The sequence below is a fragment of the Necator americanus genome, chromosome X (assembly GCF_031761385.1).
Source record: "Necator americanus strain Aroian chromosome X, whole genome shotgun sequence".
NCBI classification, from domain to species: domain Eukaryota; kingdom Metazoa; phylum Nematoda; class Chromadorea; order Rhabditida; family Ancylostomatidae; genus Necator; species Necator americanus.
This window is the reverse complement of record NC_087376.1, coordinates 26,845,170-26,866,554: the sequence shown is the minus strand read 5'-3', so window position 1 is coordinate 26,866,554 and position 21,385 is coordinate 26,845,170. Positions and strand designations below refer to the sequence as shown.

At 36.6% G+C, this 21,385-nt stretch overlaps 1 protein-coding gene across 2 annotated transcripts; it reads right to left on the bottom strand.

Moving 5' to 3' along the window:
• Positions 1-1,199: 1,199 nt before the first annotated feature.
• Positions 1,200-19,101, bottom strand: RB195_025628 (uncharacterized protein; the record flags this gene model as incomplete). Of its 2 annotated transcripts, XM_064213855.1 has the most annotated exons (19): positions 1,200-1,332; positions 2,696-2,832; positions 2,925-3,034; positions 3,095-3,197; positions 3,300-3,390; positions 3,513-3,577; positions 4,224-4,344; positions 4,476-4,658; positions 5,333-5,463; positions 5,578-5,686; positions 7,681-7,771; positions 7,824-7,922; positions 7,987-8,077; positions 9,116-9,179; positions 9,239-9,340; positions 16,816-16,955; positions 17,127-17,240; positions 17,303-17,382; positions 19,023-19,101. In XM_064213855.1, the coding sequence occupies 19 exons, from the start codon at positions 19,099-19,101 to the stop codon at positions 1,200-1,202; spliced, it is 2,043 nt and encodes a 680-aa protein (XP_064069736.1). The 2 variants fall into 2 exon arrangements, with proteins under 2 accessions (XP_064069736.1, XP_064069737.1); XM_064213856.1 differs by lacking the exons at positions 9,116-9,179; positions 9,239-9,340; positions 16,816-16,955; ... (1 more) ...; positions 17,303-17,382; positions 19,023-19,101 and having other exon boundaries at positions 7,987-8,032.
• Between the last annotated feature and the right edge of the window lie 2,284 nt (positions 19,102-21,385).

Below are 21,385 nucleotides of genomic sequence, written 5' to 3'. Positions count from 1 at the left end.
TTCTCGATGTGCATTACTTGTCAGAAGTATAAGTACAAGGAATAGAGCCTGACTAAAATACGTCTTAGAAGTTCTGTTATCAACATTAGCCTCCTATCTAAAGCTTCCAGAAAACTCAGTTATCTCATGAAAGAAGTTAAGAAAGAAAGAAAAGGAAAAAAAATTACAAGGAATAGAGGAAAATCTTCTCTAGGAAACGACCTAACGGAGTAAGAAAGCTTTTTAGGTGCAATACTCTTTCAATACTTGGTAATCGCCTGACAATCAACATTATGGAGTACGCTATCAAAGAAAACGATAAGAAATTGCCGACATCTGCACGGAATCATATGATGAAATTATCCAAGAAAACAAGAAACAAAAAACACTTTATCAGAAAATATTCCGAGAAAAAATATGTAAAATTTGTTTTCAAATATTATAGAATGGAAGGTTTCTGATGAGAACAAAACAAAAGCAACGGGAATATTCAACTCTAACGAAGAAAATGATGAATATCTAGACGACATGCGGCAAAATAATATAAACAAACATTTCAGTCAAATATTATTCTTTGAAGTAATTAAAAAGCGACCAGCTGATAAAGCTTGCGTCTTGAAGGCGCCGTTATGGATACTTTTTTTGATAACACAAATACAGTATCCATATATGCACTAACTTCTTCAAAGAAAAAAACACTTTATGCACGTTCCGTTCGCTTAACAACCGCGTTCCAAGAGGAGTAGCTGATTAGAGATGAAATTTTATAGGAAAAATTGCTAAAAAGCAATTTTTTCTATTGTGAATAGTCTAGGATCTTCTACATCAAAGTAGTACTTTTCCAGCGTAAATACGGAGGATTAGCTACCTTCAACGCGAGAAAAAAATGCGGCTTAAGGTATAATCAGCTACTTCTAGGAGGACACGTAAGGATTTTGTTTTACAAATGTAAATCTTCAATGAATGACTAAGCGAAATACCGTTCCGAGTCCAAAAAATTCCGAAAAGTAAGAATTCTGATGAAGAGAAAAGTATTTTTACATACAAAGTGTTCCAATTTTTTTCTGGAAGAAATTAGACGGTGGTACACATACTTGGTCATCGGCAGTGCAACAAAATAATAATCTTAACAAAAGTCAACATTAATCGATTAAGATTATTTGATATTAAGACATATATAACGAGAATAACTGAGCGAAATTTTCCATGGATTGTTCTATTTAGAAAGTTCCTTGGATCATTGTAAGTTCATTCTTATTTTTACTTCGTGTTTCTTCAAAAGCGTCCGCATGAATCCAAGGATGGTCATGTTGAAGTACACGAGATTGTGCCATACGTTGTAATTCACGTTCTCTGAAATATTCTCACCAGCTAATAGAAGAGAATTATCCACAATTTGTTACAAAATACCTAGCGAGTCAGAGCAACTACAGTAAAGTTGGTTAGTTAATAGTTGAAAAATGCTAAAGCTGTTTCCTTAGCATCCTTAACATATGGAATTCTACAAATTCTACATAACCTACCAGTGTGAAGCTGTAGAAGTGGATCTCTCACTGAAAAGAAATATATACGAAAAAAGCCGACCACATACTCATCAGTTTCTTTTGATTTAAATTTATTCTAAACATGTAAAAACGCATAGAATTATCATGAAATTTCATGCAAGTCTAGAAAATTGGGCAATCATACGGTAACCAACCTAGATAAGCTCAGAGCATTTTCATCGGCGAGATTTCTTCATTTGGTCAGGAATTATAAGATTTTTGATCAGTCGCGCCTCCTTTCTTTTCCAATTGGTGCAAAACGCCAATGTTATTCTAACCAGCCAATCATGGACAAAATTAGGAACATTTCCAATGATCGAACACTCCCAGCGCTGCAGTTCTGGCCTACTCGAGATCTCTATGATTAAAAACTGTTTATTCTTACTGCACATACTCTACTACCAGTGCGCTATGCTGGCTGTGACTGCACGATCGATCGGCGGTTCGAAACCGTTCTAGTGTCAACCACGTCCTTTGTCCCATCGGCATTGGAAAATCGGTCCCAGACTTGTTTGGGAAAATAAAAACACTAACACTGTGACAAGTCAGTATTTTTATCTTTTTAGAAAATTTCAAGTCTGGTACCAATTTCTCGACGGCGGAGGGATGAAAGGTTTGGCTGGCTTCAGGGCGGTTTCGAATCATCGATCGTGCAGTCAGTGCTGATCTCTTACCGGTTGCAGCACACCCATCCTTTAAAGGCATCACCCCACGAATCTGAGGTGGTACGGATTTCAGGTGGAGTATTCGTATACGGGATAGTAGATTATGGAGAGGGGGTGATTCCGTCCATTTCTTCTTAATTGCCGTAAAAAACGGCCCGGAAGGTGCGGCGCCGCACATGGCTGGCGCGCTCCAATCGAACTCGTTGCGGAAAATAGTGCGCCGGAACGCTCGAAGGCGTATCTTCCGGGCCGTTTTCTACGGCAATTAGGAAGAAACGAACGGAATCACCTTCCTTCCCATAATCTATGACCCCGTATACGAATATTCCATCGGAAATCCGTACCACTCCAGATTCGTGGGGTGATGCTTTTAAGGGTTTTTTCTTTAAATCTTGTGACCATGCGCTCATTCTGGATTCTATACTTCAAAGAGAAGTTGTAATAATTAGAAAGGTGTTTTCCAGGAAAGAAATTCCCCATTGAAGCAAAGTAGTATGAATATCCCACCTGAACTCCACCCAGGTCGGTTTATTTGCCTGCCGATAGAAGCAGATTGCAATCATAACAATCCAAACAAGTAGTGATGCAAAGGACCAGATTACAAGTAAATGTTCTATTCCAGACCATGAACATTTTCGTGGAGTCTACAAACAGAATTCCATTTCCTTTTTTTTTAAAATTGATCCACCAATAAAAATAAGATCTTTAATAATCAGGAAAAATTCGTTGAGCTTACAGCGATAATCGTTGCATTTGTGCAAGCAACTTGTCTTTCTGGCAAAATATCAGTATCATTTATTGTTCTATCATCCAATCGCCAATCACGAAGATTAGCAAATTTCTCTTCTAAAAAATCAGAATAATAATTCAATGAGAGATTTTATGATACGATTCAATATTACTTACTTATTACTGTGTTTAAACTACCATCGGTATGAGAAGACACACTGGTTTCCGAAACAATTGTCACCTCTTCAGTTTTATCGATGTCAAGCTTCTGCCGGGATATCTGGAAAAGAGCTCCTTCACTGCCGCCATAATTACAAGGTGATATTGAAAAACGTTTCTAAAAGAGAGTATAACGAATAAAACAGGCAAAAAAAGAAAGGACCTTGTTCCCTACGATGGAAGCATCAGATGGAAAGACATGTTGAGAATTAATTGGAGCTTGGTGTGATCGCATAATTGTCGTAGAAGGAACACTAAAAAGGTGTAAATTTTCAATTTTTACATCTAATTTTGCAAAGACCAAGACAAATTCAGGTGAAATACGGTACATTTTAAGGAAACCAGATAATACATATTTGTGCAAACGATAGCTTACGTTGAGGATTTCGTATTAGCATAAAAATGCAAAGTAGCTGCTGTTTCACGACTGTTTAGTGGATCCTGAAAATAGCTGTGTAAAAGTTCTTTTGAACATTTTCACGGAATGAAAGAGGCTAATAAAATACAATGACCATGTACTTTCTGGATAAATGGTGGACTCTTAGCAAAGTATACATCTTGCGACTTGCAATTTTTGCTGACAAGTAGAGAAAACTTCAAATTTGCCTTACTAACATAGTGCCTAAATGATCCAGAAAATGAGATATGAGACAAGACATCTAAAAAATTTCTAAGGAAGAAGAGAATCATTAGGAATTCGTCTTTTAAGTAGTCCAAAATGAAGAATATGCTGTGGAACTGCGTTGGAGAGGCGTGTGGAACTAGTTTTAGTACTCTGTGAGGGAAATCTCAACCTGTGCTGCTCCAAATATTTGCATTTCAGAAATCACAGCTTTTGTTGGTTCCACAGTACACAAATTTAAACCCCGTGCTTGGTGAGTGCATTCTTAAATCGTTCAAAAAAAACGTGATCACTTTCGTACAGATGCTAAGGATATCACGTATTATGCTGAGGGAAATTATACGGACAAATCACTTATCAAAGAAAGATCAACGCAAAGAGATGTTCCAATCAGTATACTATCACAAAAAATCACAACATAGTTATTATTATTCCACAAACAAATCCTGAAAATATTCCTCCAACCTGATCAGAACTTCCAGTAATATCCTCTTTCGGGAACGGCTTCGCCGTAGAACTGCGGCTGCCCCTCCACGATGTTTGTTTGGTTGAAGAAGCTTTGGAGGTGGTAGCAGCTTTGTTGGATCTGTTAAAAATTAGAATTTTCTAGTACTAGAAAGAAGAATGTCTCTCCGGTGAAGGAAATTTTAAAAATCTCTTCAAAAGCCAAAATTTTCTTGGGATGACCTCTGCTTTAATTCATTGATTAAAACATACGTTATTGATGCAGAAGGAGTTGTGATGTTCTTGGATTTCTGAGTAGTGAGACGAGAAATGGTTGTGTTCGGTTTTGAGCCGATTTTGGATGAAGATCTATTGGTAGATGTACTTGATTTTGTTGTTGTAGTTATTGTGAATGACTGCGTCGATTTATCCTTGACAACAGAGGTGTTCAGCTCCCTGGAGAATAATTATTTTAAGAGAAATAGTGATGGAACCGACAGTGTTCAACCGTGTGAGCGCGACGCTTCTGCCGCGACGCATACGCACCCATTCACACGCGTGCGTGTGCGTCGCGTCTCCTGCGTGCTGGAATCTAAGACGTAGATTTTTGTGGTTGATAGATTCGCCTCTACCTTTACGTGATTGAATTTAACAAGTAAATATCATTAGAATAGAAGTAGAGGGTTCAAACTGCTTCGGAAAAAACACAAGTAGATTTCTCAAGGACCTTTTCATCATCTTAGATCAAAATAAATGAAATTTTTCAGAAAAACTCTTGAGAATGTATATGCGGCCAATTTTTCGGGATGCTCTCCATCCAGTAAACTCTGAATTCTCTTGGAACAATAGAGTAAAGAACTGAATTTAAAAGATTCAACAAAGGAGACAAAGCAAAACTTAGCCAGAAACTGAGTAACAATTGTTGTTTCCTCTGGCACTTTTCCTTGAAACAGAGAAAAACTGTCGAAAAAAAGGTGTAAATGATTTAAACATAACTAATTAGTATTTTGACAAGTTTGCACAAAATCAGTTTAAAAAAATAGAAATCAAAATCAAGTGGATTCGTCGATTTAGTCAACATTTCCCATTTTTGTTCATTTTTCAAATTTTCCAATCCAGAAAGTTCTAACCTCTTCTCGTTCGTCGTAGTCTTTGTCGACGATGACTCAGACTCTAAAATAACTGGTGTTGAATCTCCGACATTTTGCTCGGACATTCCAGACGCATTCGTTTCCTCGCCATCATCTGTCTCCGACAAACCCTACAAAGAAATGTCTTTCTTTTTTCGCAAAACATACAAACATACATTGATCAGAAGTCGATCCTGGACAAATGTTGTAAATAACAAATTGCACGATACACAAAGCACACTCACTGCAAAACCACTGTCTGGTCGGAATGAGGGCGATGGATGAATCAGTGCTATGGGTGCGCCATCTTTACCGGTTGACTCATCCTTTTCAGTTTCGTTCTGTTTAGGATTCCTGGAAAATTAGCGATAGATTTGAATTAGACAGTACATACAAAAGAAGCATAACTTAGATTCTGCAGAAGATAAAATAAATCTTTGAAAACCAATCAGACTTTCTTCATGTAAAATTTACGCTGTTGGAAAGAGAAAACAAGAGAATCCTTATAGAAAAATTCCAGAAAAATCGTGTGGAATTGTTACGTGGAAAGAATGATGAGAGGAAACGTATATAGGTGGATGGTGGCGCGGTATCTTTTTTTCCGAACGTATCGAACAATTTTTTTCGGATGTGGGGAGGTCACGTCACGCAATCCCACATCAATGGATACTAGAACGACACCTTGAAGAGTTTATAAGGAATGTATCTACGAAGTTTACAAAGCTGAAAAAAGTGGGACACGTGTTAATGTCCTTGAATTTATTGATGGATCTTGAGTGTACATTAGGAACAAATGTGAAAACGCTAGGTGTAATTTTTCGATCGATATTATCATGAGGTCAAATGTGAGGGATTCATAGACTGAGTGATTTCGGTTTTTCGCAGCAATTACTCCTATTTGTGATTCTGTTCTTAGATGTAGATAAGAACATAGCTGAGCGATTTTCTAATGCGATTCTTTTCAAAAACTTCACTTTGAATTTTTCTTTACTTTTTTCTTACTTGTTTATTTTAGCACTTTAATATCAACGTGCATGGCAACAATGATTTTTTTCCAGAAGAAAAAGAAAAGGCAAATGCTAACTAAATAAGGCCAGTATCCAACGTGTGAGCATATTTGTTTCATTGATGCTTGTTTTGTTTTACAATTATGTTATGACCTACCAGGGATATACTAAGACCACTACAACACCGCTACTAACTTGTGTCCCAAAATCCGTCGCCGACGGATTAATCCGTCGCAAACCGTCGAGGTTCTTGGAAGTGGCCAAAATTAAATTTTGAAAATACCATTCAAAAGTAAATGGGCTGCTGATTTCAAATATACTTCGAAAATTTACTTTTGACAAATGTATGGCCTGAAAACGGGCAAAGTTTCCTCAAGCCCCGTTAATTACTTTGACACCTCCGCAATCATTGGCATATCCCGCGGATACATCTCCATGGAAGGAAGGGGTGTTCATAGGATTTCCGCTTATTTCTCGAAATTGGACAAAATGTTTATTACATCCGTAATCAGGAGGTTATTTAGAGCATTTTGGTACCCCACATCATATATTGGTCCGAAATTTCCGTTCTCTTCAGAAATTCACGAAAGTGCTCCATCGAAGATGAGTAAAACGCCATGCTTTCCAAGCTGTGAAAAATCTCCTCGGAAATTTTTCAGCAAACAACTTGTACTTGACAATAGTTTATATTGTAAGTACAGCTTGAGTGCCCTGTGCACCACATACATCATTCGTCCAGGATCTCATTAGTCATCGATCGTTCGAGGATCTTCTAATTTTTAGACGTATTTGTACGTGAATTTTTGCCTTTTACGATTTTTTTTAGATGAATGTGCGCAGCGTTTCTGCTCCCAAAGTTGTTTCCGCAGTACTGTTTAGGTATCCGGAAGTGTAAAATCAGGAACTACCCCGACACGAGCAAAAACACGGGACGAAGGGCACTAGACCTTCCAGAAGGTAAAATCCTCTTGAATGTTTTTTCTTTGAAAAAATATTCTTCTAATCGTTTTTTTTTTAAATTCGGAACAGTGCTTGAGAGACAGCATAAGGAATTTTTTATGAATCGAATTAGTGATATAATTTCAATTTTCCATTTTCAACTGCGATAACATTAATAAGTGTTTTTTTTTTTGCTGATCCAGAGTTTAGTTTCTAATATTTCATGAATAAAAGGTTGTGGTCACGATAATGGTACTTTTAACCGCTTAACTGCTCCTAATACATACTTTTATGTAGAATTCGAGGAAGTTTAGAATTGCTACTTCTCGGTTTCACACGGATTTTAGGCTTAGCATGTAAATATTTAAACAGGTAATTGTTCAACATTTCATATCTATGTACCTGTATGATATACCCATAAGGAAATGACGCATAGGTTGTTGAATTTTTGGCTCTTCCATCTTATCGTTCATTATGGTAGTCAAATAATACCCTGAAATAATTCATATTTACATGTAATTAATAATTTATAAGAGTTTTCTTACTTTCATTTAGTAGTTCAATATTCGTATATTGATTGTTATGTACGGTTATCCATTCACTAACCACCTTCACTTGTCGCTCGTACTGATTATTAATGGTGCCTGAGATTTAGTGGATATCAATTAGAATGTCCTTTTTATTCATGATGTTTCTGTGTTAGAGTACCTGTCATTATCGTATCCTCTATAGAGTCCGGTTTTGGTTTCGCCATGTATCTGCTGAGAATTTCCTCCTTTGTGAAAGCACACTTTGGAGGCTGGAAAAGCCGATAATTTCAAGATAATTACGGTAACTTTGAAATAGTCACAATGGATATCCGCTAAGAAGTCTCAATAAAAATCTTACAAAATCACCGAAAATACTCTGGATGGGTTTGTATTTTTTTTTCTAGCAACACAAAGATTATAGTCCGCGTCAGCCATGTTCAACCGTGTTAACGTGACGCGTTTGCCGCCACGTGTACGTCTTCTTTTTCTCACCTACACTCTCCTCTAAGCCTCGTCCTAATCGTGTGTGGATCACTTTGATCACATCAATCGCCGACCATAGTGATCTCCTTTGAGTTTCTCAGTCAATATTTCCGTTGCGGTTTAAAATAAAAATAATTTTCTTAACCTATGATATAATTCTAAGCATTCGCAAGAATCAGGGTTTGCAAACTTCAATCTTTCTTTCGAATTTTTTTTTGGTGAAGAGAAAACTAGGAACAAGTGATGGGATGACTGGAAGATATAAAGGATTTTTCTTGCTTAGCTAATTTCATAATATTGCAATCACGAGGATCTAAAACAAACTGCTTGTGCAAAAATGACATTCGTTCCATTAGAAAAAAAAACATATTTAACAGGATAGGAACCTTTTAGGGAAAGTCTGTAGAAGAATGATGAACCACGACAGAATCCCTTTGTTTACGAAATCAAGTTTTTTTGAAAGTTAACCTCAAGAAAAATTACCACCAGTTATTCTCACCTCAACTACATAATTTGCTTTCACATACAGAAATAAACAGTTATAAAATAAACAATAAGCAAATTAGTATTCTAAATTTTTACAATCCTTCCATAATTCTTGTTCATATAATATAAATAAAAATAATTTAAACAATTTTAGAGTAGAGCAATTATAGCGATTTTGATGGCAGAAGTTCCAGCAGCTATTTTGGATATAATAGCACAAAATTAGAACATTCACTTTTGTTGTTTTTTTTTTTGGTCATTGGGGATCCTTGCAGTCCACTATTTGGTACAACACATTTTTTTAGGGGATGAAAAAGAAAGATTACTTGATAACTTACGAAAATTCGATCCTTACAAACTCCATCCGTTGTACACATTTGTACTTGACATTCAATACGGTACCTGAATGGAGAATAAAATTCCATCCATAGTTTTTTTTTAAATAAAACAAAAAAACCTACTTTTCGTCATTCATCAATTTGAACATTTTTGCACGTGCAAATATTTTTGGCATAAAATTATTATAGACGATTTCTCCCATTAGTTCAGAATCCACAATGCATCTGGAAAGTATATGTTCTCTTAAAATGGTTGGAATACCTTTAAACCTAGCCGTGAAAAGTTCGTAGAGGTAGGAAAAACGTTAGGTGAGTTTTTGATAGAAGGTGATCAAGAGGTTTTTGTAATACTACATTAATTCGAATTACTGCCCTACTAGCTCCATGGCACCCTGGATTCCATATGGTATTCCATTGCAACAACACACATGAAAATAATTTTTAGTATTATATGTTTATGTTGTATTTTATGGTAGAAAAATAGACAGGGATATAGGTTTTACCCGACGGACTCGAAACAATTCGTTTAGCATGAAAAATAGATTTATGTCAGAAAAAAATCAAGTTTAATAACTATCCAAGACAAACGATTTTGTAAAGTTGTATAATGTGTACGTAGCCTTCGAGTATCGCTACAAAATAATGATCACGCAGCGATGACGTCATCTTTAACGTCTGGCAACGTCATTGGACAACAAAAAAGCGTTTTTTCACTTTCTTAAATCATAATAAATAAAAATATGTTGTCTTACCGGTTTGCTGCGTCTACCAAGCTTGATGTTTTCAAAAAGAAACTTTTGTTTTAGGGGAAAAGATTGTAAGAGGAATAAAAAATTGAGAAAATATAATTCTGGATTTAATTAAGATGCTTTTTTTTAAGGAAAACAATGGACTACGTAGCCGAGTTATTCAGGTTAAGAAGAGGTTATGCAGAGTTTCAGCTGAAGGGATTTTAAGTACAAAAAAAAGTGTTATTAAATCTTATTATATTTATATTGCTATTATATTTAGCATTCTAAAGAATGCAATCTTTCAGTTGACTGAAGAATGAGTGAGGGTAGCATAAGTTTGAATATCCACGAACCACGAATTTCTCTGCATATTTTGCTAAACATTAGGTGAATCCAAATATCGGTGTCCTAGTCGTTACGTTCGTATTTGACAGAACAAAATTTCGGAATTATATTCAAGAACAGCGCTTCATCTGCTTTAAAATGGGAATTTTGGAATTCTATTCTGCTCAACGTATTCCCTCCCTCCCTTGGAGTCCGACTGTTTGCAACGGATTAATCTGTCGAAGACGGGCTTCGAGACACGAGTTCGTAGCGGTGTTGTAAACAAATTTATGCACATTTATTTATGCAAAAAACATTAAAAATAGGGTTGGTTATGCAATGAGTAGTGGAATAAATTTTTCTCACTTTCACTTGATGCACTGGATTTGAAACTAAACATTATTAAATAATGTGACCGGGAAAGTAACGAAGACGTAACTGGTCTTACTCTGAAAGCTCGAAATTTTAAAATTGGGGTCTTTTCTACTGGAAAGGAATGACTAACATCATTTTGAGCGATGTTAGTCAGACTGAAGAAAGATGAGACGGTAAAAAGGTGAGCCATCGTTCTATGTACACTTTAAGTTGGCGATTTCAATGTTTGCGGAAGAAAAAGATTATTGTATACATATTGAAATTGCTTGCCTCGATTTTTTTTGGTGCTTTTGGGAAAGTATTGTAGACATTTCTGGAAATCTTTGATTATGATTTTTGAAAGCCTCTAGAAGGCGTTTAATACATTTGTGTAAAAGAACGAATCTCTTGGATCTCAAGAAGTACTGAATTTTCTAGCGAATTTTATCACCCCTAAAAATCTTATTAGTCACGAGACTACGTGGTGCGACTCCTGGAATCAGACAGTGGGATGATTGGACTAGAAGCTATCTTGTCCCTGTCTCGAGATGCGGGTGGATCCAGTGGATAGAACCCCGGCTTCTATAATGCCAGGGTCGCTTATAACATTACTCTATTTCGGTTGTCAGTCCGTCCAAAAGTCTGAGAGTGCCAAGAGAGACGGTTTGGAGTCACCTCCAATAATTAAACTCTACTTTTCCACTGCGCAAGGACAAAACATTCTCCCAACCCTCATGTGGCTAGAGGCAGGCAACCTACCCATTCGTTTTAAAATTATATACATCTCACAGCAGTAAGAAAGAGTCTCCTAATTAAGGAAGAAAGCCTAGAAAGATAGCGCCACGAAGGACGGGGTTGCAGAAGTCATCTAGGCTACCGAAATGGAAAAGGACTAAAATGACGGTCTGTACTTATAATGCACATGCGCTTGCATCGCAAGCGACAGTTGAAGCTCTAATACTGCAAGCCAGAAAGATTTCTACGAAGTCGTCGGATTTACGGATGAGACCCCCCCCCTCTCAACGCCGTAGATGAGACTTGAAAAAGACTGCTACTACGAACATGCGACAGTAGAGCAGTTGTAGTAGTTTCCGTCAACACGGGTATGGCAGTGAACGTCGACTCTTTTGAACAGCTTACGACCGGAATCGGACGTCTTCGGATGAGATTTGGCTCAAAAACAGGTTTGAGTATCTTTGTCGATTATTCTCCAAGATGAAGCTACAAAGAGAAAAAAGTTGAGGTTTTCTATGTGGATTTAAAAAAATATCTACAGAGAAGATCATACCCTCTACAAGGTCATAGTTGGCGATTCTAACCCCGAAATTAAATCAAAAGAATGCGTAAAAAAAACTCTACATCGGAACCAACAGCCTTCAATGAAGTGTGCAGGGTTTCCGAGTTTATTGAAAAGGATAAAGGATAAAGTGTCTGGCGTTAATCAGTCCGCGTGGGATGTGCCACCACGCTCACTTTATTTCAGAATCGCTTGTGGTTCACGAACGTGTAACTGGACTATACATTGACTTGCGGGGGCTAGCCGGTGTGTTAAGTCAGTGTTTTTATCCTCCCAGACAAATCTGGCACCAATTTATCGACCCCGGCTAAAAGAAAGGCTTGATGAGCACTAGAGCGGATTCGAACCTCCGATAGATCGTGCAGGAAGTGGATCCTCTAATCGCTACACTACATGATGGACTGATGAGAGTACCATGGTGAAATTGACCACATCATCGTCAGAAAGAGACTTTGCCTTTGAAGGATGATGCTGTTGTGCCAAAATTCTGTACGGGTTCGAACCATCGCCTTTTTCAAGGAAAGTTTTCTGTAGCATGGAGATGAGAGAAGGTCGCGAAGCTCACAAAGCAAACTTCCTGAACCGTCATCTACTTGGACCTGTTCGCTTCGCTGGCCGGATTTCAGAAAGATACCGCCATGGACAACATTTGATGAAAAATGTGATCGGCATGTAAAATATCTTCACGACTGTACGAGGAAAGCGAGGAATTTCAAAGCAACCAAAAGGCGCCTGTTTCTAGAAAGTCTAGACCTAATACGTTAGCGTGCAGCTGCACAAAAGGAAAGAAACTATGAACTCACGTCCGACCTCGCAAGGCGCTGCAATGAAGCGATAAAAGAAGAACTAGAAGAGGTAAGAGCAACAGTGTTGGCTGAACCAGCAGTGGCGAGTAAGAACTTCCGCTACGGATACCGCAATTTCGCCAATCGTAAAACAACAATGACTGCTCTCCGGCCCCAAATGAAACAACTATAGCATCGAGAAGGGGGATGGAAAAGCCACTTCTACTCAGATCTCTTCGACAGCCGCGACCAATTCTCACCATCTGAGAGAAGATGGACATGTCATCCCAGAGAACCTCCCTACTGATGTTCGAGATGCCATTATGCCAGTGAGAAATCGTTTCTAACCCAATCCGACAGAATCAAGTCCGAACATTTGAAGCACCTACCACCAGCCCTTATCAGCACACTTGCGGTGCTCCTCACTCGTTAGCTGTCGGAATCCCAGGTTCTTGGGCAATGGAAAACCAACAAGACCGCGATGTTGTATAAGAGGGAGACACATATGATATCGGCAACTAACTCCCAATTTGCTCACAGTCTATCATCTACAAGCTGTTCACAAGAGTATTCCTAAACATAGAAAGAAGAATAAATGAAGGACACCTATACAAGCAAGCAGGGTTTCAAAAAGAGTTCAGTACGATTGTACCACATTTACACAGTTTCAAAACTCATAGAAATATCACGGGAGCACAAGGTGCTGCTCTGTCTTTCATAAACTTAAAGAATACATTCGATTCTGCAGAGACTGAAGCGATCGTAGAGGCCTTGGACACCCAAGGCGTCCTTACTCTATATATTAGGATACTTCATGAGCTATAAAGCAACTTTACGACCAAAATTCCCCCATTTTACAATAATCTCACGATCGATCTGAAGAGAGGGGTTTGTCGGGTTGACACAATCTCTCAGAAAAAAATCAGAGCCACTCCCGAGAACCGCATACGAAAGCTGGAATGGGGTAACATGGGAGTGATAGCCGACTGTCGACATTTAGATCGTCTTCGTTTCGTTGATGACTATGACGTTCTGGTAGCGTCAAGCATCCAACAAGCGGGACGAATGCTAGTAGAATTTGATGAAATGTGTTAGAAGATCGACCTTCACCAGGATCAGGATAAGATGATGTTCATGAGGAACGGATAGGTTTCTGATCCCCCATTCGGGCTCGACGGAACGAGTATATCTGAATGCTACAGCTATGTACATATATCGGTCAAAAAATTAACCAGAAGAACGACCTGACCTCCGAGCTGGAGAAGAGGAAACGAGTGGGTTGGGAAGCATTCAAGAGCATCGAGGATGTAGCGAAGAAGACTAAGAACGTGTTTACCTATTCAACACAACCGTTCTTCCTGCTTTGACCTACGCTTCGGAAACCTGGTCATGTCGCAAGCAGGAGGAAAATGTGACCACCGTCATAGAAGGTACAATTGAAAGGGTGATGCTAAGAATTTGCGTTTTTACGTCACTGATGTGAGATCAAATACGCTGCCGCATATGTCAAGGAAAGTAAAATTAGATGGGTTGGACACGCGATGCGTTTCATCGACAATCGTTGGGCCAGAAAGCGTACTGGGACTGGGTACCACGCAACATCACCGCACTGCAGGAGGACCACCAGCCCGATGATCAAGCTTCTTAACGAAGTCCTTCGAAGAAAAATACGATGCTCTTCGATTCCCTCGCGAGAAGAGAAGCCACTGGGCAACCCCAGCGAGCGATATCGGTAACAGGAAGCATTACTGGTGCCCGCTCGGGTAAACTGATGAGCAACAACTGCACAGGTGATCCAAATGAAGATCCCATAGATCTTGTGGACAATAGTAACAGACCACGAAAGCATTGCATGCATATAACTCGAATTTTTTTCTTGGTGTTTGTAATTAAGTAATTCCATAGCAGAATGCTATAGAAATAAAGATAAACAATAAGGGAGCCACGTTTTTGACTTTGTTTGTGGAACGAAGGAACACCTTAATTTCTTGATCATAATCTGGAAGAGAAGGAAACTAGGAGAAGGAAAAAAGAAGTGGGGAAAAGAATAGGTGAGTGTTGTTCGTTTGTTTATCTGTTTGTTTGTTTATCTTTCCCGCAAAATCTTTTCAGTTTACACAAAAAAAATAAAAAGAAAAATTTGTAAAACTGGTGACATGCGATAGTTAGTTAATACAAAAAAAAGCGATGATTGACGTTCTTTTTGTTCATAGCAATTTCTTCTTTCGTGACATGAAAATCATTTAAAATTTCCTATTAAGTAAGTTTTTCGAAGAAGTATGAATGTGCCGCTTATAGATTACTTTAAGTGTTAAGACTCCTATGTAACTCGAGTTTTATTTGATGAGCACACAAAAAAAATGTGAATGCGATATTTTCATATTTCCATATGGTTTCGTAAAGCACGATTACATAGAACTGTATTTTAGTTGAAAATATGGGTAAAATAGAAGAGTGTTCACAACTTTTCTACTTTACATTATAAAAGAACTAAAACTACAAATCTGATAATTAAGTGAAATGCTTCGTTACTACTGAAATTATTTTTACCATTCCAGAGAGACGTTTCGCCAAGTGTACAGCCAAAAAAATGAAAATTAGGGAAGTACTACCGCTAGACAAAAAGAACTATTTCAACAATTTGGTGCTAAATCACTAACACATACGAATTTTTAGTAACGGAAGTCATTTTATTTTTAATGCTATATTTTTACACTTTTTCAGTATCATTTTCGTATACCTCGTATTTCCTCGAAACATCTGAAACATTTGCTAATACTGTGACTACATAAAGCACTGGAATTCATATTATTGAAGAGAATTATATGATGCATTTAAAAAACACACCCGTTTTCGTCAACCAAATGGATGGTTTGTCCGTCATTTGATAGAACATTGCAGTTGGTGAGAAATGTTTGATATTTTTGATCTTCTGAAAACAGATATTGGAGAGTATTAGATTTTTTTTTACTGAAATCATTTCATAACTATCGAACATGTACTCTATTTATTATTTCAAAAATTTTGATAGCCCTGATTCTTCAGAGAGGAAAGCACCGTTTAGCATTAATGTCTTGGGTGACAGCCCCTGTAATTTCTTAATGTGGGTTTTGCTTTTAGACTTTATGGATGACGCTTGCTAAATATCCCATACACTTTCTCTGCTATGCTATGAAATAGGAATAGAATTCTCCATATTCCACTATCACTTTTAAGTCCTTCGAAATATACAGGATGCAAAAAGGTGGCGCTCACAGCTGGAAGTCACCAAAAAAAGACAGAAGCAAATTCTGTTGCAGTGATTTTTCTGAGGCGACGCTTTGTTATCCACAAGGGTTTTCCTCAACCTGACCATATTTGATCTGGAAGGAAAGTTTTGCAGCTGTATATCACCAGTCCATTGAGATTTCTCGGGGTTTTTTTTTTTGAACGAAAAAATTAGCTGAATGTTTGAACTGTACGAGAAGGGCATAGAAAAAAAAGACAGAAGCAGTCTTCTCAGCTACTTCGCATAAAGTAGCGCTTCCTAAAAGGATTAAATATAGGACTTAGTGCACAAGGAAATTAACAATTCGTAGTCTATGGCAAATAAAAACCAAATCCACCTGCAATTCATTTTATGTTCAAACCACGTAACCTAGTTGCCATGCTACTAAGCTGTTTTCGGGTTTTTTTCATAGGCATTCATATAATCCATCAAAAATTGTAGATCAAACTTATTATTATTTATTATAAGATATTTCAAAAAAAATGTTCTAAAAATCTACTTGATTTATGTGTTATTTTTCTTACCTTCAAGTGTCTAAACCGGTTTATCGACGATTTTGGTAATTCGTTAATCGGGCATGTTAATGGAATAATTACAGCTATACGTTATGTTATTTACTTGCTATTTTATACCGTTCGGACCGTTGTAAATATATTCGAAAAATCCTAACCTTTACACGAAAAATTGCAATTCCATTCGTGGACAACAGCGTCTCCAACGTGAAAAACAGTACCACTTTCCCATCTTGACGCCAATCGTACGGTGTGAGTACAATGGCTGGAATCCAAATGAAAAAAACGACTATTTAAAAAAAAAACTTGCTTTTCTTAAGTTATACAGTTTGAGTTTTAAGCGGTTCAACTGAACTTCCGGCTACATATTTCCAATAATTTGTGGATTCTATTCACGGTGAACGATTTGAGGTAATCGTTTTCACATACTTGTCCTCCTTTTTCGCTGCGATATGCGCTACAGCATGGGAGTTGTCGATACATTTTACAGAGAATAGTCTGTCATTGCTGGTAATCACCAATGGATGAAATCCGACCTCAATTTGTGCGGAAAATACACGAGTACCATTCTGTAAATGTTACTTTGAAATAAGATAACACTTAGAAGTGGTTTAGCAAAACTTTTACATCGTAACTAAATTCAAAAATCTGCTATTTTTAGGTCTACTGGTTCTAGGTGCTAACGAATAAGAAAAAGAACAGTTACAATAGGAGAACTGGAAAAAAAAATTCTCACATACATTTAAATAAGTTAGCTCCATGCAATGTTGCAATTCAATCTTAAAAGTGGCATTCCTTTGAATATTTTCGGAATAGTCTCGAACACAAGCTTGCCTATGTATTTTTTTCATAACCTAAAATTTATTCATTGGAAAAAAAATAAATCCAATTTCCAAACAATCCTAAGAAAACTTACTGATATCCTTCCCTGGAACGGAATATTGGTGTCAATATCAAATGTTAGCGATTTTTTCGAGCAGATTAATCGTGGTAACCCTGAAATAAAAATAATCAAAGATATTTACGTGAGAATTTTGAAAGTATAGTTCAGAAACCTTTTTTTTGTAGAATATTTTCAATAAGTAATATATCATTTGATTGAATACAGTATTTTTGCAGGCTTCCGTACTGTTTTCATTTTAAAGTGAGGTGAAAAGTTCAAAATCGAAGAGTGCTGATGTTTGTTTAAAAAAGATATTGTTTACATAAGGAGTAAGTCTTCTGAATAGTTTTATGGAATAATTTTCATTACTTCTATTTTCGTCCCAACATTTCACAAACTTGTTTTCTGTTTGCTTTTCTTTTTTCCCGTATTTTCAAATCAAATCTCCATTTTATCAATGATAGCACTTCAAGTTTACCTTCCATAGGTAATGAGTTTATTTTTTTTAGCGGCGTTATAAATTCCTATGTGCTGTTTTTACGACGTTGCGCAGTAAGCGCAAAACTAAAAATTGTAACGAAATGTTACTCAAAGTTAGGCACTTTTTTTTTGTAACAAACAGGTATCGTATCCACTCACATATAATTCTCCGTAATTAGGTATGATTAAAAAACATCTGCTTAGGAAAACCACCGTAAAAAGCGCAAATGAAAAAGTTGGCTTCCGTTTTCTCTTAGGATTTGGTAAATTTTAAATAGTTGTAACACAATCATTAACGTTTGTCAATGTGTTTCGTTTACTAAGGTAACCGTGACTCACTAGAGTAACAAAAATATGAAGAATTCAGTTTTATTTATATAAGTCAATATGTATATATGTAATAAAAATATTTCTGCGTCGTTAAATCTTAACCGAGGAGGAATTCCTCGCAATTCGGTCTCGCTATTATCTCTTTCTAGCAATACAGCAAATCCAGATTTCGAACTGTCATTTACTTACGCGAATCCAGCCTCGTGAATGAATAGGAGGTTCGGGATATGTGGTGAAACGTTGTAATGCTAATTAAATAATACTCTGTGGTCTTATAAAACTTTGCCGAATGTCAGTAAACATCATCGAAAACATATAAGTAAGTAATAACATAAAATCATACCTTGAGTGCAGTGCAACGAAATATTTTGGATAATTTTTAGGATTCGTGAAAACGTGAATATTTACAACCGACAATCTACAGTTGGTGAAGAATTTCGCTTTCGATTTCTTGCTTGGGCAATAAAATATTCTGTCTCAGGTGATTCTAGCGCCATGCACAGCAAGTAGTGAAATGTTTTTAGAAGTTGAAAGTTTATAACCACTCCTTGTTATTTTCGGAAAGCATTTTTGATACGGTATCTGAGCGAAAATGAGGAAACAACTCCAGTTTTCTGCATTTTCTAGTGCTGATCCTGTGCAAATCCTTGTTTAAAAAAACAATTTAAAAATATGTTCATTTATTATTATTATTATTCATTATTATTACTGTTATATCATTCAATATTCGTATGATTATCCTGCAACGTACTTCCCAGCTCCACTAAACACTGAGAATATTGGTAGTTATCTTAAATTTAGTTCGAAGACGTTTATAGCAATCATATCAGAGGAGCAAACTTTTTTATACTGCGCATGTAACGCAAATAATTTGCCATTCACATAGATTACCCACATTTTGATCCTCAATTATCTGACCACTAAGAGATTAACGTAAACTCACCGAGAATCTTAGCGTTATCGAAGTCTTCTGATTGTTCTGACATCAACAAATGTGCTAGAAATAGTAGTAGAATAAGCATCGCATCCGTGAGAATTAATACTAGGATCAATCTGCAATGAAAATTATCACCTCATAAAGGAATTTTATAAAAATTTATTCAGATTTTATAAAAAAAACTTGTTGTGGAGATAATTCAAATTGAACATGTACGAAGAATGTTTGCACGCATGTGCGAAAAAGTGTACGGTATTGTAGACATAGGAAAGAAGGAAAAGGAGATAAAATGTCGGCTAGAATTAGCTGAATCCAAGAAAAGAATGGATCACGCGATACAAGATAATATTACAAAATCGTTTTCTTTAATTCTATGTATGAATATACACTCTAAATCATTATCTTTTCTTTATGGATCCTATTTAGGTTTGTGAAACTATATTAATTCATCCAGAGAGTTAATAGTTAGTAAGTGAACTCGTGTACAAGGAACGTAGGATGTTATCGCTACTGGATTCTCAGATTGGATCACGTTTAGCTGCCAAACTCTGTTAGAGTGAGATGATTCCTCATTGAAGATCTTTGATCATGAGCATGATTATTACCAATTCTTTTTCATAGTTTATTTCCGTTTTTGAATAGTAAGGAAGAGTATGGTAAGGTAAAAATTCAATTTCAGACATCCGAGCCATTATCCGGGAAAGAAAGAGCACAATTCTCGAAATGTTCTATCGAAATATGCTGTAGTAGGCAATTTTGTGTTGCATTCAGAAATTCCTGAAAAAAATGTGGGGCAGCTTAGAATTTTTGAATTAGTTCGAAACAGATTAAATAAAGTTTTGTGGATCCGAAATGTCTACAAATAATCAGAATAGGAGAGGAATTTTTTTTCTACATAATTTGAAACAATGCAAGGTACAGTAACAGCAAATCTTGGAAATATTATGTTTATTTGTTATATCTTTGCTAAACTTGTAAATGTTGATCATCACATTGCGCGTAGTGTAGCGCGCTTGCCTGACTTAATGATGACAAACAGCACAGCTTTATGAGCTTCCATGGAATGCAACAATAGCGGAAAAACCAGATTCCTTAACGATATGTGATATTCCAGAAACAAGTCTACTATCTTCTTTGGTGAACACCTTACTCATAGTTTTCATGTACAAGAAAAGAACGAACAAACTGAGACCTTCGTTTTAAAAATGTAATAATAGCATTAAAAATTACTTTAGTATTCCTATTTAAACCAAAAATTGTCATAGATCATACGTATAATATGAAGTGGAACAGAAGGACCGGCTACTTTGAGAATGGAAACGACAGACGTCCGAAAACAAGCCACTATCACCCCATTCAAGATCCACTTGAAGGGGAGAAAATGACCATTTGCCTTCTACGTGAATGACTTTTCATTTTTTTTTGTAAAGTTCTAAAAAGACACAGAAAAATTGCTATAAACGCTATATGCTTAACGTAAGCATACATGTATAATAAATAATAAGGAGGCTAGCTTCAGAGTACGATAAGAATCCGGAAATTAGCTGAAAATCTTGCTTTTCTTCGACCTTCTCGCAGTTTTTGCATGTAAGGAAAAGTCGAATTAATGGAATCGAAACAGGAGATACCAGTTTATTCATTAGTAGAAGAAAGTGAAGCGAATCGGTGTAGTTGTGAATTTATGAGATAAAAAACGAAGCTTGTTCTACTTTAGGGCAATTCTCACTTGCCGCAGTTTGATTAATTGGTGCTATTTGAAAATAATCAAGAAAAACCTGATTATTATAAAGGTCGGGTCAGTTGTTCAGAAAGAAGGTTTGGAAGTTTATAAATAAACACACAAGAATAACTAAGAAATTGAAACATTCGTTCTTTTCAACTCTCTTTCTCATCTCAATGATCCTAACTGCTCTAATCTTTCACTCAAAATTCCAGTTCTGAAACGAATAATTTTAAGTGATTGACGTAACTATCATTTAGAGGAACGGATTTTTTTTTTTGAAACCAGTGAGATAACATTTCAAAAAAAACAATGAAGAAAAAGGGGAAACTAAGCTGTTGTTTGCAAATCCAGTTCTTTGTTAATGCAACGAAATGATACCGAGTGCTCTTTTATGGTGAGGAAGATTTCCTGGAATATGTCCATAATAACTAATTCTAATTAGTGCCACATTTTTCTTCAAGATACCTATTCCAGATTCTTATTTCATCTTTCCAGTTTTAATGGAATAATATTTTGTTGTTATTGTGACACTTGGGACAAATAAAGCTTAGTCAAGCGGAAACCTGTATGTTCGGATGGAAAATGTCGAGGTAAAAAAGCAAGTAACTCAATAGTATCCAGACTATGAGCCGCTTCCACACACACA